The 14,568-nt window shown below is 45.9% G+C and overlaps 3 protein-coding genes across 3 annotated transcripts; 2 read left to right on the forward strand and 1 right to left on the reverse strand.

The window, feature by feature from the left end:
• Window positions 1–64: 64 nt before the first annotated feature.
• LSM7 (LSM7 homolog, U6 small nuclear RNA and mRNA degradation associated) lies at window positions 65–4,847 on the forward strand. The gene is made up of 4 exons (XM_027899588.1): window positions 65–106; window positions 477–567; window positions 1,751–1,822; window positions 3,801–4,847. Exons 1-4 carry the CDS (start codon window positions 65–67, stop codon window positions 3,941–3,943), a joined length of 348 nt encoding a protein of 115 aa, XP_027755389.1. The 3' UTR covers window positions 3,944–4,847.
• Window positions 4,848–6,226: 1,379 nt separating this feature from the next.
• On the forward strand, window positions 6,227–9,804 carry LOC114065560 (kelch-like protein 24). The gene is made up of 3 exons (XM_027899584.1): window positions 6,227–7,847; window positions 8,596–9,007; window positions 9,230–9,804. The coding sequence occupies exons 1-3, from the start codon at window positions 6,926–6,928 to the stop codon at window positions 9,540–9,542; spliced, it is 1,647 nt and encodes a 548-aa protein (XP_027755385.1). The 5' UTR covers window positions 6,227–6,925; the 3' UTR covers window positions 9,543–9,804.
• A 1,969-nt stretch (window positions 9,805–11,773) lies between these two features.
• Window positions 11,774–14,408, reverse strand: LOC114065562 (ceramide synthase 4-like). Its single transcript, XM_027899586.1, has 4 exons — window positions 14,298–14,408; window positions 13,643–13,749; window positions 12,910–13,054; window positions 11,774–11,936 (listed from the first exon to the last, which is right to left on the reverse strand). Exons 1-4 carry the CDS (start codon window positions 14,340–14,342, stop codon window positions 11,859–11,861), a joined length of 375 nt encoding a protein of 124 aa, XP_027755387.1. The 5' UTR covers window positions 14,343–14,408; the 3' UTR covers window positions 11,774–11,858.
• Between the last annotated feature and the right edge of the window lie 160 nt (window positions 14,409–14,568).

The following is a 14,568-nucleotide window of genomic DNA, read 5'->3' on the forward strand; positions in this document are numbered from 1 at the left end:
GCCAGCCCGGGCCGCCAACGGGCTCCGCCGGGGCGGAACGTCACTTCTGGCGGCGCCGGATGAAATGGCGAGCGGCGGCGGCGGTGGCGGCGCGGGGAAGATGGCGGTGAGGGCGGCGTGCGAGGGGCGAACCGGGCTGCGCGGCTGCCGCGGGAGTGGGTCCGGTCCGGTCCTGTCCTGTGCCGTGCCGTGCCGTGCCGTGCCGTACCATACCATACCGTATCGTGCCATACCATATCATATCGTACCGTGCCATAACCATACCATATCGTACCGTGCCGTGCTGTACCGTGCCATACCATACCATATCGTGCCGTGCCGTACCGTGCTATATCGTGCCATACCATACCATATCGTGCCGTGCTGTACCCGCACCCCCGGCATGCCCTCCTGCCCCGCCGCGGGCAGCCGCAGCAGCGCCCCGGGGCTGCGTGTCCCCGGGCGGGGCTTTAACCGCGCTTGTGCCTCTGCCGTAGGACAAGGAGAAGAAGAAGAAGGAGAGCATCTTGGACCTCTCCAAGTACATCGACAAGACCATCCGGGTGAAGTTCCAGGGCGGGAGAGAAGGTGAGCCCGGCGCGGCTCGGAGCTGCTTTGCCTTTCCCCTCGCCCTGTGCCTGCCCCCCGCTCGGCTCTGAGCTCCGGAGAGCTCCTGAGAGCTCACGCTGCTGTCCTTTGAAGAGGGCGAGGGATAGCGGGTGCTTTTATTCGTTGCTGTTTGCAGTTACCGCTGGGAAGCTTTTCTCCTTTAACTTTTCCATTAATCTCCTGGCTGTACTTTTATCTCTGTGCCTCATCGATGCATCTCTTCTTTTGTCGGTTGTCTTGAACTGCCTTGTTTTGGCAGGATTTTTGCATTGCAAGGGCACACTTAAAGAAGCAAAGAAACGTTTATGGTTGTAATGATCAATACAGTTGTCTTGCCTTTCAGTCTTGTCTTTCACCTCTGAACATGCTAAACGTGCCCGGAGTTCATGGTTCAGTAAATGTCACTGTATCTCTGTTGTCCCTTGCTGTACAGCTGGGAAGTACATCCCGATGCAGCTGTCAGTGCTACCCCCAGGCACTTGTTTGTCTGAGTTAACCCTTGCTGCGTTTTTAAACCCCACTGGGACCTGATGCTTACAAGGGTTTGGAAGTTACTTGGACTTCTTACTGATAAGTGTATTTTTAAAACTGGAAGATCACTCTGTGTAGTTTTGTGATTTATTTGGTGACCAGTGTTGTAGTCATGATCTGCTTTAGAACAAAGTGCTGGTCTGTCTGCAGTGCCTTCCTGTGAGGCAGTGCTTGTGCTAAAGAGATAATGTGCTGAGAGGGCACCTGGAAGAGGAAAGCACTTAAAATGTTACGATCTTGCTTAACTTTTTATCATAAACCTACATTAAGGATATTTATTTGATTTTGGGGTCACTTTTTTTTTTCCTTCATGTGACTTGTATTGGTTTGTTATGCAGAAGTATTCTTAAAATGCCCCTGAAATGGACTGAAAACAAAAATGTTAGTGTCTCAAAGAGCATTTTGAAGAATTGATTGAAGAGTCTAAGTTTCAGTTGGCACAACACAGACCAGGTTCTATGCACTTACTGTTGCTATAGAGGGCACTCTTTAGTATCTCTGATCTCATTTGCCTTGACTGAAGGAGGGAACAGGGCTGCAGAATGGAATGAATGTACCTTTCATGAAGTCTTGAGTTACTGTATACCTGATTTTGGTCTCTAATAATCATTTTCTGTGTGGTCTTCGATAGCAAGTGGTGTCTTGAAAGGATTTGACCCTCTTCTGAACCTTGTGCTGGATGGTACCATCGAGTATATGCGAGGTGAGTAATATGCAATCTGTGGAAAGCTTCCCTTCCTGAGTGATTTGTTTTTTAACAGAAATCTTACAGCTCTGTGAGTGAATAAGCAGAAACTGCAAGTTGACCTCACCCAAACTCTGCAGCATGTTCAGGGTAACTACACTGTAAGGAAAGGGATAAGATGACAGGTCTGTGGAACCTGGTGAGATGGACCTGAGGGGCCTGAGAGAATTGGCTGATGCAGTTGCCAAGCCACTCTACGACATTTGAAAAGTCATGGCAGTGAGGTGAAGTTCCAGGTGATGGGAAAGAGAAACTTTGCACCCATTTTTCAAAAGGATAGAAAGGAGGAGCTTGGGAACTACTGACCCATCAGCCTCACCTCTATGCCTGGGAAGATCATGAAGCAGATCCTCCTAGGAGCTCTGCTAAGGCACGTGGAAGACAGGGAGGTGATTCGAGTCATCCAGCACAGCTTCACCAAGGGCAAGTCCTGCCTAACCCAGCGACCTCCTGTGATGGAGTGACTCCATCAGTGGACGAGGGAAGGCAAATCGATGTCATTTATCTGCATTTCTGTAAAGCCTTTGACACGGTCCCCCAGACATCCTTCTCTCTAAACTCAAGATAGATGGATTACCCTGTGGTTGAACATCCTTGGTAGTCCTTGACTGACCTCCTATGTAGTTGCCTCACTTGCAGCTCTTGTCCTCAAAAGCTTGAGTAAAGAACTGTGTCTCTCTCCTCAAACAAAATTTATCAGTCGATAGGGCAGTGCTTTGGAAGAGTATTCTTACCTGCCTTCAAGATAACGCCTGAAGCTTTGGATTTGCTCCTAAAAGGGAGTTTTAAAAGATGTGTAGTGCATTTTTATTTGCTATAGTGACATGTCACAGGCAGTAGGGCTGGGTAATGTGTGTTTGTCTGTCCTGATCCACAGCCCTGTTGGGCCCAGTCTGAGAATGGACCAGTGCTCTCCATCCCTAATGCATTCTGAAGTCAGGATCTCTTTCTGATTTGCATTGATCTCCAAATGTTTATCTAAAATGATATTTGAAATGGGACTAGGAGCTTTTTTTAATCACTTACATGTATGCTATTGGTTGGATGAATGAAAGGACCTTTGAATACTTTAATAAATGCATTTTGCTTTTTTGTTGTGTACAAAGCAAAGTTCTTTACTGCTCACTGTGGTGTGTGCTGCTTTGAAAATTAGCAAACCAGTATTGTCTTGAAGCCATCAGATACTACTGCTGCATGAGCCTCAGAGCCCATATGTTCAATGCAGAGACACATGGAAAAAGCATGTATGTCTGTGCCTTTTGAAGCTGATGGAATGTGATGGTTCGGACTTGGCTCCTTGCCAAATGCCCCCCCCCCCCAGTAGTAGCCCCTCTTTTCCCCTTTTTCTACTTTATCCAGGGCAAAGGAAAAAAACTATGCAAATTGAAGAACCTGAAAACTAAGTTAGTTATATAAAAAATATATTTTATGTATATTACAGTTAAGAAGCTTTGTACACAGCAAATGGAAATTCAAACCACCCCCAAAGGGATAGGGAAAGGGGAAAAAAAGGGATAAAAGGAAATAAAAAGGGACACTGAATAGATATGTGCAATCAAACCTGAGAAATAGTAAAATAACTAGTAAAACAAATCTCACCACGTCCCTTAGAAAGTAGGCTTGGCAGACACGGACAGCACTCTCCAAGGTTCCACGTGGCAGGCCAGTGGATGCTGCAGCCTCAGCCTTAGATAAGTGAGACCAACGCAGGGACCCACTGTTCCTGAACTCCGGCGGAAGAGAAGAAGAACGAAGGCCGCTCCTCCCCTCTTATTTATACCACGATTTACGTAAAAATTGTATGGAATACTGGGAATACTGCCCCTTCTTTGGTTACAAATTGGTAACCAGGGAAGGCCTAGATTAAAACTACCGCATGGAATTTGGTTTCCTTTTCTTAGTTTTGCTGTTGTAACTGTGGATCTTTGCTTTTCAGATCCGGATGATCAATTCAAATTAACAGAAGACACACGTCAGCTGGGACTTGTGGTTTGCAGAGGGACTTCTGTGGTTCTTATTTGTCCACAGGATGGAATGGAAGCTATTCCAAACCCTTTCATTCAGCAACAAGATGGTTAATGCTTTCTTTGGATTGCCTCTGAAGACTTCAAGGGTGCAAGTCATTGGAGAAAACTATCAGTGTGTGAGAAGCTTCCTGTTTTGGGGAGGGAGTCTGAATGTGTATTTGTTAATGTGAAGAAACAGCTTTTATTTTTGTGGCTTTCCATAAATGATGTGAGGATGGGGCATGCAAGAATTAAGTTCTGGTTTCCCCCACCAGCCCCAAATGAGTGTGTAACTACATTGTTTAGAGCTGACAGGAGAGAACAAATTGTCATGAATTGTCTGAAACCCTCTTGATCTTGTGAGTTTTGAAAAAAACCCATAAAATTAGTTAAAAATGCCCAAAATATTGGTTATATTTTTAAATACATCAAATTGTATTTAATCTAAATTAAAACCTAAATACATCAAAACACTTTTTTCTTCCTCTTAGATGTCAGTACTCAACTGGGAAACATTGTGTTGTATTCTTCCTGCTGTTGAGTTCAGTCTCTTTTGTGCAGGGAATAACCTTCCTTGTTTAGTGCTGTGTTACCACCTTGGCAGAGGATGTGGCCAAGAAGGTCTTTTCCAGCACTTGTTCCAGATCTGGCGCACTGTGATCTGTGTGTCAGCTGGCTCACACATTCCTACGGAAGGACTGAACTGACTTGTGGGATGATTGTTGGTTGAGTAACTTGAACCTTATAGAAGTACCTGTTTGATACTTGGAATTTTAGGGGAAGAATATTTAAAATTCTGATGTTCAGTTGTAGGCAGTGCTGGAAATACTGCATATTTTTATATTGTAGCTATCCACTTATGGTTCTGCTTGTTATAACTTGATTTGTAAGTAAACATTCTTATTTCTTTTATACTGCAGAAAATGCAAGATTTGAGGAATTTTGAGTGAATAAATACAAATTAATCTGTTTCTAAATGTCTGTTTTTCAGTCTGTAAAAGTACACTTCAGCTGGCATTACAGTTCTCCAGCCATAAATCTAAATGACATTTCTTCAGGAGGTGCATAAACACAGCAGAATCAGGAGGGATCAGAGCAGAAGCCATGCTCCACTCAGGCAGGAAATCGATGGGAAGGGCTTGAGAGCATCTGGTCCCTCCTCTGAGGACACTTGAGCATCTCTGTCAGGCATTTTAAAGACTGCCCAGTCAAGGGTTTGTGCCTGCAGGCTGTGTGTGACCTCCTGCCACCTGCTTGTCCTGAGAACCCTTTATGAGGAGGCTGTGGCAGAGTCAATTGTTTTGGTGGCAGCAGTGGTTTTGCTCCTGGGAGGTTGTCAAGAACATGTGCCAAGGACAGGTGTTATTGGCTGTTATTTTGGCCACAGCATTGCTCCCATTCAGAGCCTTTCCTGGGCCAGCTCTGAAATGGGTGGGAACCTGACATAAATTCCAGTTCAGTGAATCTGACTTTTCCAGGAGGCTCAGAAACCAGGGACCAGGTGTCTTGGGTGGCATATTGCCTGTATGAACTTGGGTTCTGCTGGGTTTTAATCTCCTAGAGGCTCATTCTTTGGCTCACAGAACTGTCTGTAGAGTAGTGCTCCTCACAGCATAACTTCTTTCTAATGCTGCAGAACTTGTTCATGCAATAGCACAGTTCAAAAGAGAGTCCTTATTTAGAGAGGTAGGAGCAGAATCTGCTCTCCATCAGTGTGAGCAGGGTCTTGAACTGTCCTCTAGGTGGGAGAGAGATTTCTGGGTGCTGAAGCCAGTAACGTGCACTAGCTCTGCACTGAGTGTAGCAGCAGAAGCAGACCTGCTGAGGCTCTCAGGAGGGAATTCTGGGCTCTTGGGGCAGAGGGATCTGCCTGGAGTCATGGGGCAGGTGTGTAAACTGGAGAGGTGCATGTTTCCAGCATTTCCTGCTCAGTTGAGAGGTTGCTTTGTTTTCATTGCAAGCTGCATGGCTCTCTTTGTAGTGCAGACTTGGAGGGTATGTTTGGGAGTCAGGTACATGAAAATGATAGGGGACAGACATTTTAGCAAGACCTGTTGTGATAGGACAAGGGGTAATGGTTTAAGCTAAAAGAGGGGTGATGCAGACTAGAAGACATTTTTTATGATGGGAGCGCTGAGGCCCTGGCACAGGTTGCCCAGAGCAGCTGTGGCTGCCCCATCCCTGGAAACATTTAAGGCCAGGTTGGATGGGGCTCTGAGCAACCTGGGCTAGTGGAAGGTGTCCCTGTGCATGGCAGGGGGGGTTGAAAATGGATGACCTTTAAAGGTTCTTTCCAATCCAAAGCATTCTAAAGTTCTGTGATTCTGTATGTGAATTTAGAAGTGTATATGCTTCTGCTTGCTGAGCTCTGCCAAGAACTGGCACCGAATCTCGTTGGTCTGGGCTCTTCAGGTAAGGGGCTGAAGTTAGGGATCACACTGCAAATGCCTCCACTTACCTTTGGAAAAATTTGCTATGGCATCAGTGAACTGTTGCTTGTCCCACCTTTGTGTTTGTTTAGTGCATGCAGATTGAGGATGGCTAAACATGTGAAGCTGTCTGGGTTTGAATGGGGGCTCCTTCCCTTCCTCTCTTACTAAAGTTAAACACATAGTAAAAACTGCTAAGTCACTCTGGAATTCGACATTAAACTTCAACTGATGAATGGTTGCTTTTCTTCAAATGGGTTCAGTGTTTCTGTACAACTTCCTGATACTTACTCAGTGCTTAGGAAGCTTGTGGTGGTTTCTCCTGTGTTCTCCAGGCTCTTTGCTTGGCTGACAGCCCCCTGATTTGCTGTGGTCTTACCTGGTGAAGGTAGATGCCAGTCAAATCTGCATTTTTTGGTTATACAGCTGTTCTGCTATTGCTGCTCTGAAAGCAGCAGGAAAGACTGAAGAGCAAAGCAGGAGAGTAGAAAACATTCTATTTTTAGGGGAAGATTGGCTTATCTCATATTTATTCTAGCTAGGGGGATAGTGTTTCCAGAGACCTCAGATAAGTTAAGGGCTGCATAAAGACTGAGTTAATTTTAACTGCCTGGCAGTCCACAAGCATGGAGCCTTCACAGGAGCCACAGGAGCTGGGACCTGGGACAGAAATGATTGCAGACACAGTTCTTGAGGTTGGAGAGAGACTGTTTCAGGTCAGCCGCAGGGCGCTTTCCGTGCACAGTCGGTACTTTGAAGCCATGTTTTTTGGAGGGGCAAGAGAGAGCTCTGAGCAGCACATAGTGATCAAAGGGATCGATGCAGTGCCTTTTCAGGCACTACTTGACTTCACTCGCACAGCCCAAGTGCTTATAGGTCAAGAAAATGTGACCAGTTTGCTGGAAACAGCTGATTTTTTTCAGTTTGACAGGGTGAAACTGTTGTGTGAGAAATTTCTGGAGAGAGAGCTGCATGTTTCCAACTGCCTGGGCCTGATGACCTACTCGCAGCAATTTGCCTTTACAGAGCTGTATGAGTCTGCTATGAATGTGGCTGTCACTCACTGGGGGGATGTGATGTGCCAGGAGGAATTTAAGGCACTACCCAAAGAAATGCTGATGCAGCTCCTAAAAAGTGATGACCTCTTCGTTTCACGAGAAGATGTGGTTTTTGACAGTGTTATGAGGTGGATAACGGAGGACCCAGCAACGAGAGAGGAAGAATTTCTGGATTTGGTGGGCGAAGTCAGGGTTGCTTTTCTGAGTTTGTCTTTCCTCGATCTCTTGGTGAAACGCAGCAAGCACCGTGGAGAGGCAGATATCTTTTCCAGACTAATAAAGAAGTTAGACAGCTGTCCTCCACCCAGCTGGCAAAATCCAAAACTCTGTCCTTATGCTGGTCGGAGCTATGACACCTTATATGTCCTGGGAGGAAAGCATGACAAGGAACAGCAAGAATTATTTCTCTTTCAACCTAAAACAGGGACCTGGCAGGCTTGTTCTCCGCTGCAGCGCCGGAACCTCACCCAGTACGCAGTGGCAGCAGTAGGTAACTCTCAGAGAGGGGAGGCTGAGCAAAGGCAAACAGCAGTTAGAGAGTCCCTGCTGCAGGGAGTGCAGCTGCTGCTGTAAAACTGCTGTGCTCAGCATTGCTAAAGCCTCATTCCTGTTGGTGTTCGTATTTGCTCAAAGAATGGTTTTTGTTTTCCTTAGTCCTGGGAGAATGCTAGACAAGGCTGAATATTTCTTTTCATGTAGCAGAAACTATGGAGTCTGTTGAGCTCCTTACACTGGCTTTATCTGCAGTGAGTCTAAGGACTTGACTTTAGGAGTGTTATTTTTTTGGCCTTGTCTTTTGTGGTGGTTTTGAGAGATGTCAGGGGACTTCTGATTTACAGTTGCCATTAAGTTAAACTGATCCATGGACGTTAGGAAATCTCTGTGCTTGGAGATGAATTTCAAGGCAGTTCAATACCCTGGCTTCCTATTTTATGTTAGTGATAGTCTCTTTTCAGATGTGAGTTTGGAAACAAGATACCCAGAGGTTCTTTCCAACCAGTGTTTCCTTGATTCTGTTCAAGAGTGGGAGCAGGCTTGGAAGGAATCCCTGCATCCCATGGGCCCAGTGTATCTGTGGGGATGAGGAATCAAATACTGCAAACTGATTGATAGAGCAGTGGTTTTCTCTGCTCATTTTGTACCTCACCACTACAGCCCAGGAAGAAATGAGAACCCCAGCTCTCAGGAGTGATTTTTAGTTTTCACGTGACTGATACTTTTCTGTGCTGTCTTTCCAGGGAGCTTCCTTTTTGTGACAGGAGGGTATTTCCGGGATGAGTTTGTGTGGTACAGCGTGGATTGGGTGCTCATCTACAATTGCTTGGACAACAGGTGGCTGGAAGGGCCGGCCATGAAGAAGTCCCGCAACAGCCACTGTGCAGTGGGAGCAGGGCTCTACCTGTACGTGCTTGGAGGGAGCACCGACGAGGGGATCATTCCAGCAGTGGAGCGCATGCCTTTGGTGGAATCAGAGTGGGAAAGCATGAGTCCTATGGCCCAGCCTGTGGAGAGGGGTGATGCAGTCAGCGTGGGAACCAGGATCTATGTGGTCTGTGGCCTGGATGAGAATGGACATGTATATGATGGAGTGCAAAGGCTGAACACGGAGACGGACAGCTGGGATGTCATCTCATTCTCCCCACTTCCAAGGTAAGAGAGAATATTCTGGGACCTGGCAGAAGAAGAAAGGTTCTAGTGTTGGTCTTGCTTCAAGAAGAGGTTGGACTGTAGAAATCCCGAAGTCCTGTCCCTGCAACACTTCTGTGATTCTCTGTTTAAATGGGACTCTTCATTTGAGGATCCCGATCACACTGAATATTTCAGGGGCCAGATCTTTCTGCTGATTCTGATCAAGAGTTTCTTCCCTCCCAGGTATGACCTCTGCATCACGTCCCTGAATGGGGCTCTGTACACCATAGGAGGGGGAGCTTTTCGATTTGATGTGGAGACCGATGAATGGACCCAGGTGAATGAGGAGTGCTTGACCCAGAAGTTCTTCATGGGCTGCAGCACTGTGAATGGACGAATTTATCTCCTTGGCCAGAGGAAGGGGAACAGTGCCCTGCCCACTGTGGTCCTCTTTGATCCCTACGTCAATGTGTGCCAGGTCATTGATACCAAACTCCCTTGCCCCCTTCCCATTCGCGGCTGTGTCTCTGTGCGAAGATTCGATACGTGGGCATGAGCGATGCCACATCCACCATAAACAAAAAGTCATCTGCTTTACAGCTGAAGGGAGTTAGATTGCATCAAGTTTGGCCTGTGAAATTTTTTAATTTTGAAAATAAATTTGTTCTTTTGTAACTTTATCTTTTTTTTCTACAAATGAACTTGAAGCAAAAACCGGTGAGAACTTCGTGTCTGCACAAAGGCTGCAAGTCATTATTGAAAAGGGTACATAAACTCCTCAGGCTTGTTGCTAAATAAAGGGCTGCTCTGACCTTGAACTTCTGTGGCTCTCTGTCCTTTGAACAGCAGGAAGAGACAGGAAAGTCACTGCATCAGTGTTAGAAAATATTGTAGGATTTAAAAAATAAATGCGTGTTAGGGGAATCTTCAGCAGGATTATGAGCTCATAGTGATTTAGGATGGAGCAAAAACACCCCCTCCCCCCCCCCAACAACTATTGTAGTCAAGCCACAGCCAGTCAATATCAATAGCCTGAAATAAGAAAGTTTCACAGGTTATGTAACTGTGGCTAAAATTACCTTTATTCTAGGCTGGAGAGCACCACAGCAGGAGGGAGGCTATTCTGGATCGATGCATTCAGGTATGTGATAGCAAACATTTGTACCTTGGGGCACTTAAGAGACTTGCTTCAGTATGCTTAGTCCTCGTTAGATTAATTGCTGCACAGACTCAGAGCAAAAATCTCCATCCCAGAGCACTGAAATGAGGGTGCAAGGAGCACGTAGCTGTACCTAAAGACTGTGTGTAAGGAAGTGGGTTTGCTGGGCAGGACTATGGTCTTAGAGCAGCATGGGATTGATCTCCAAGGGTGCTCAGGCTTCCTGAGCAACGATGTCACAACATCTGCTTGGCTGACTGAGAAGGGGAGATTGCAACAGCACGGACCTGGGTGCTGCACTGCCCCTGTTACTGCATCTGTGCTGGCAGAGTGTTCTCAGGTGTGTTCTCTGTGCACAGGGGCTGGCTGTGGCCGGGAGGCCGTGTAAGTCTTTTAAAAGCTTTGATTATTGTATATCATTTGAAGCTTTAAAAGAAAGCCTTGTATTCAGTGGACAGGGTGAAATAACTCCTGGGCAAACACACCAGGGTTTCCTGAAGGGTCTCGTGCCCCTAGCAAAGTGCAGCTATTGGGGGTGAGGTGACATCCTGCTCAGGGCTGGTGCCCCACAGAATGGTGCCTGCCTGCCCTGCAGCTCTGCAGCCTGCAGACCTGACCTCCAGAGTGCTTCAGGGGAAAGTGGTTCAGCCTCTCAGTTATGTGATCTTAGACCTCCAGCAAGTTTCAAAGAAGATTCTCCTGCTGACATAAGTTCTGATATTCTAAAAACCTCCTGCATCATGCAAAATGTACATAAACCAAGCTTTTTGGTTTAGGTGTAATTAATATCTTACATTAACTTTAAATTTTATGTTCTACTATAAATTCTGAAAATCAAATCAGATGCAGTAATTTGCAAGGTGAAACATCATCCAACTCCTAAACTATGCTCTTAAAATGTTAGTATTGTAATGCTCCTATTATCCAATTTTGGAAATGAAATCTTAACAAAATTAATACAGCCATATGGGAAGTTTTTATCTATTATTTATAATTATAATTTCTGGTAGAAAAATGTGCATTTGGAAGAGTTTCAGTTCCTTTCAATTTCAGGAGCTTTTTCCTGTGCAGACATTCAAGTAGCAATGTGTTTTAGGCCCATGAGCTAATTTGTATAATTCATACGGCAAACACAGTTTCTATCAGTTGTCCAGGCTTTATTTGCAGAAATGGTTTATCCCAGAGCCTGACCATTTTATGCTACAGAAGTGAAAACTTATTTGCCACTTAAGCCAATGCCTTTCGCGTGCAAAATCCTTTCATAAGTTGGCTGGAGACAATGCCACTGTTTGTTTTCTGAAATTGCAAATAATTTAAATCTTCCACAGTTGAAATTTGTTATCTCATGAATTTTTTGGGAAGACTTTGAGATAAGTGCAGATAGGTGTCATAACTTCAGCAGCTCGTTCAACCCCTTTTCTCTTTTCAGACTGAGACTTTGGCTGGCAGACCCTTTCTTTTTCCAACATGAAGGATCATAGAGTAGTAGTAAAAGAATGGTCCCAACAAGAGAATTGTAGAAAATATCTCCTGAAGTGACTTAACTGCCTATAAACATGATGAAGAAATTCACCTCTACCTAGACAGTGGATGCTGCCTCAGGCAGACTGTGGTGAAGCCTCTGAGCCTGTCTGGCCTCTCCCCCAGCTTCTGTTCAGCCTTCCTGCACTCCAGAGTCTGCCTGGCTCCTGGTGGTTTGCAGCAAGCCCTGTGTTATTCTTGGTTCTTTGCTGGATCCTCTGCTTCGCTCCTGTCACTCTCTTCAGTGTCACTTCTGGCATCCTGTCTTTTCTGAAGAAAAGAAAGTCAGTTGAAATGAGCTGCAAAACTTATATCATGGTATATATGATATACATATCTCATATATAGAGAGGTGGATAAGAGAGGACTAGTCCTGTTTTCATTCACAGCCCTGAGGGGTTAACTTGGCAGCTAAAATGATAATAACAGGTGTGATCATGTCCTTAAAGCCAGTGTTACAACTTTCCCTGTGCTGGGAGATGGACTCAGGCTGCCAGAGGTTGACAGAGTTATGGTTTCACCTAACTTTTGTATGGTTTTTTTTGGTCACCTTAGTAATGTTCTTATAATATGACCTTCTGAAAATCAGTATTTATTCTACATGTAGTTATTCTGCATATTTTCCTGTGCAATTTATTACTGTTGAAGCTGTGAAAGTCAGCACATATTTGTCCAGCTATTGTTTGGACTGGGCTCCTTGTTTTGCAACTCTCTACAACCTCAGTGAGCATATTCTCCATCATTTCCTCAGAAAAAAACTGCTTTTATTGTAATTTAGCTTTGATAAAGGGGTAATTCAAGGTAAACTGAAGGCATAGCACCAACACTGTGGGGGGTTTTTTTGCTGGCCACAGATCCCCAAAGTTTTCACAAATCTTCTCAGATGCTCCCACAGTGTCCTCTGCTTACTCCAGCAAGCCAGGCCAGGGAGCTGCCCCCTCTGATGACACCATTTCTGCCAGTGATCTCTAAACAAGCCCTGGCATGCATCAAGAGCCTGTGGAAGGCACCCAGAACTCAGAGATGCAAATACACAGAGTGCTATCTACCAGGCTTACCTGATTGCTCCTTCCTTACTCCACTTTGGACATACCAACAGATTCTCAATCTCCCAAACCACACACTGTGAAGCTGTTGGGCAGTCTCATTTCTCCCACCCCTTCCCTGCAAGCAGGCAGGAAACCTGGACCTCGTGGTCTCTCATGAGTGGTGGTGGCACAAAGGAGACAAAGACTTTTCATACCTCACCACGGAGGATGACACTGAAGATCATCTGGATGATCAGATAGGACCAGAAAATGTGTAACAACTGCAGGACCACCAGGAAAGCATTTAGCAGGCAGCTTACAGGGAACAATGGAAGTTTGGTCACAAAGTAATAGTATACACTGTGGGAAAGAGGGAGAAGCAAATCAGAAGACACAAGACTAAAGCAGGCCAAGTGTCTTCACACTTACAGGGGTCAAATATCTTTCTGGGAAACGACTTGGCTGGTGTGTCCCCAGGGCAGAGCTGAGCTGTGCCAGGACTGAACCACCAGGCTTCACACTCTGCCCAGCTCCCTCAAAGCACGTCCCACATCCCAGAGAACCTACAGAAGCTCACGATTAAAATCACCAGCGATGTGATAAGGCTTTGCAGATAGGCCAGTTATCAGAAACCTACAATGCTCCTCAGGTGAGAGAGAGGCAGTCCCTGCCTAGGAGAGATAGTGAGAGTGTGGGAATGGAGCGGTAAAGGCTGTGGCTCTAGATTAATTGAGATAATTAATTAATACAATAAATTAATTAAGTTAAAGCCCTATTGGTTCTTCTCCCCTTGGGTTCCTCTGTTCCAGTTGAGTTAATCTTTGAACTTACCTGTTGTGTCCCATTCTTTGCCTTTCCTCCTCTCAGCATGGAGGGTCACCTCTCACCTCTGCAGAGCTCAGACAGTGCACAACACCCATGTTCAGAAACCAGCAAAACACAACTTACATTAACGGGAAAACAACAAGCCGGGAGATGATGAAAACCACCGCAAAAGCAATGAAAACAACTTCACAGACCCGCTGCCATTTCAGGTAATGAAGCATCTTGGCAAGCTGTAAAGAAACGTTGCTGGGTGTCCCTTGTGCCTGTGTTCTCCTCCTAAGGGCTGAGGGATTTCCCACATCCTGCAAGGGTGACCAGGCTTGTGGGGATGTGTCCCAGTCCCTTTGCATCCAGTTTTTTTTCCTCAAGAGCAGAAGGTTTGGTACTTCCTAAGTGTGCTTTCATTAAATACATGTGTCCCACTGGTGGGGCACCACGAAAACATATGAACACATGCACAGTTCCCAGTGCTGCCCACAGACACGAGCACAACCTTGAGACTGGGAGAGCAACTTTTTACAGGGACAACAGTTTAAATAAAAGAGGAGAGATTTAGATTAGATGCTAGGAAGAAATTCTTTACTCAGGGGGTGGTGAGAGGGTGGGTTGCCCAGAGAAGCTGTGGCTGCCCCATCCCTGGGGCAGGTTGGATGGGGCTTAGAGCACCCTGGTCTAGCAGAAGGTGTCTCTGCCCATGGCAGGGGGTTGGAATGAGATGGGCTTTAAGGTCCCTTGCAACTCAAACTATTCTGTGGTTCTATGTGAGTGTTTAACTCACCTCTAAAATATAATCAGAGGCATCATGGACCAGCATGACTATCATCCCAAACCGGATTATATTGGCACAGTAGGAGACAGAGATCAGAGTGATGGTGGTGATGTGGTGGATGATCTGCTCCTTAAAGTCCTGCCATGAGAAGGGAGATTGTCAGCCTTTGACCTGGCAGCATCTGTTCCTGCATGCTGCGTCCTCACTAGGTCATGTCAAACACCTCCACAAAGCATCAGTGCTCCCACTGTACTGCAGCTCTGAGCAGTCTCCACTGCAG

Source organism: Empidonax traillii, unplaced genomic scaffold, assembly GCF_003031625.1.
Source record: "Empidonax traillii isolate 1590-97213 ecotype Southwest subspecies unplaced genomic scaffold, ASM303162v1 scaffold677:size394641, whole genome shotgun sequence".
NCBI classification, from domain to species: Eukaryota; Metazoa; Chordata; class Aves; order Passeriformes; family Tyrannidae; genus Empidonax; species Empidonax traillii.

Bases quoted from the DNA above. Each gene is read 5' to 3' on its own strand.
- LSM7 (XM_027899588.1), top strand. From the start codon at position 65: ATGGCGAGCGGCGGCGGCGGTGGCGGCGCGGGGAAGATGGCG. The intron at 107-476 runs GTGAGGGCGGCG...CCTCTGCCGTAG, and splicing joins GCGGCGCGGGGAAGATGGCG to GACAAGGAGAAGAAGAAGAA. The intron at 1,823-3,800 runs GTGAGTAATATG...TTTGCTTTTCAG, and splicing joins TACCATCGAGTATATGCGAG to ATCCGGATGATCAATTCAAA.
- LOC114065560 (XM_027899584.1), top strand. From the start codon at position 6,926: ATGGAGCCTTCACAGGAGCCACAGGAGCTGGGACCTGGGACAGAAATG. The intron at 7,848-8,595 runs GTAACTCTCAGA...CTGTCTTTCCAG, and splicing joins GTACGCAGTGGCAGCAGTAG to GGAGCTTCCTTTTTGTGACA. The intron at 9,008-9,229 runs GTAAGAGAGAAT...CTTCCCTCCCAG, and splicing joins TCATTCTCCCCACTTCCAAG to GTATGACCTCTGCATCACGT.
- LOC114065562 (XM_027899586.1), bottom strand. From the start codon at position 14,342: ATGATAGTCATGCTGGTCCATGATGCCTCTGATTATATTTTAGAG. The intron at 13,750-14,297 runs GTGAGTTAAACA...GTTTCTTTACAG, and splicing joins CCTCTGATTATATTTTAGAG to CTTGCCAAGATGCTTCATTA. The intron at 11,937-12,909 runs GTATGAAAAGTC...TCTTTTCTTCAG, and splicing joins GTGTCATCCTCCGTGGTGAG to AAAAGACAGGATGCCAGAAG.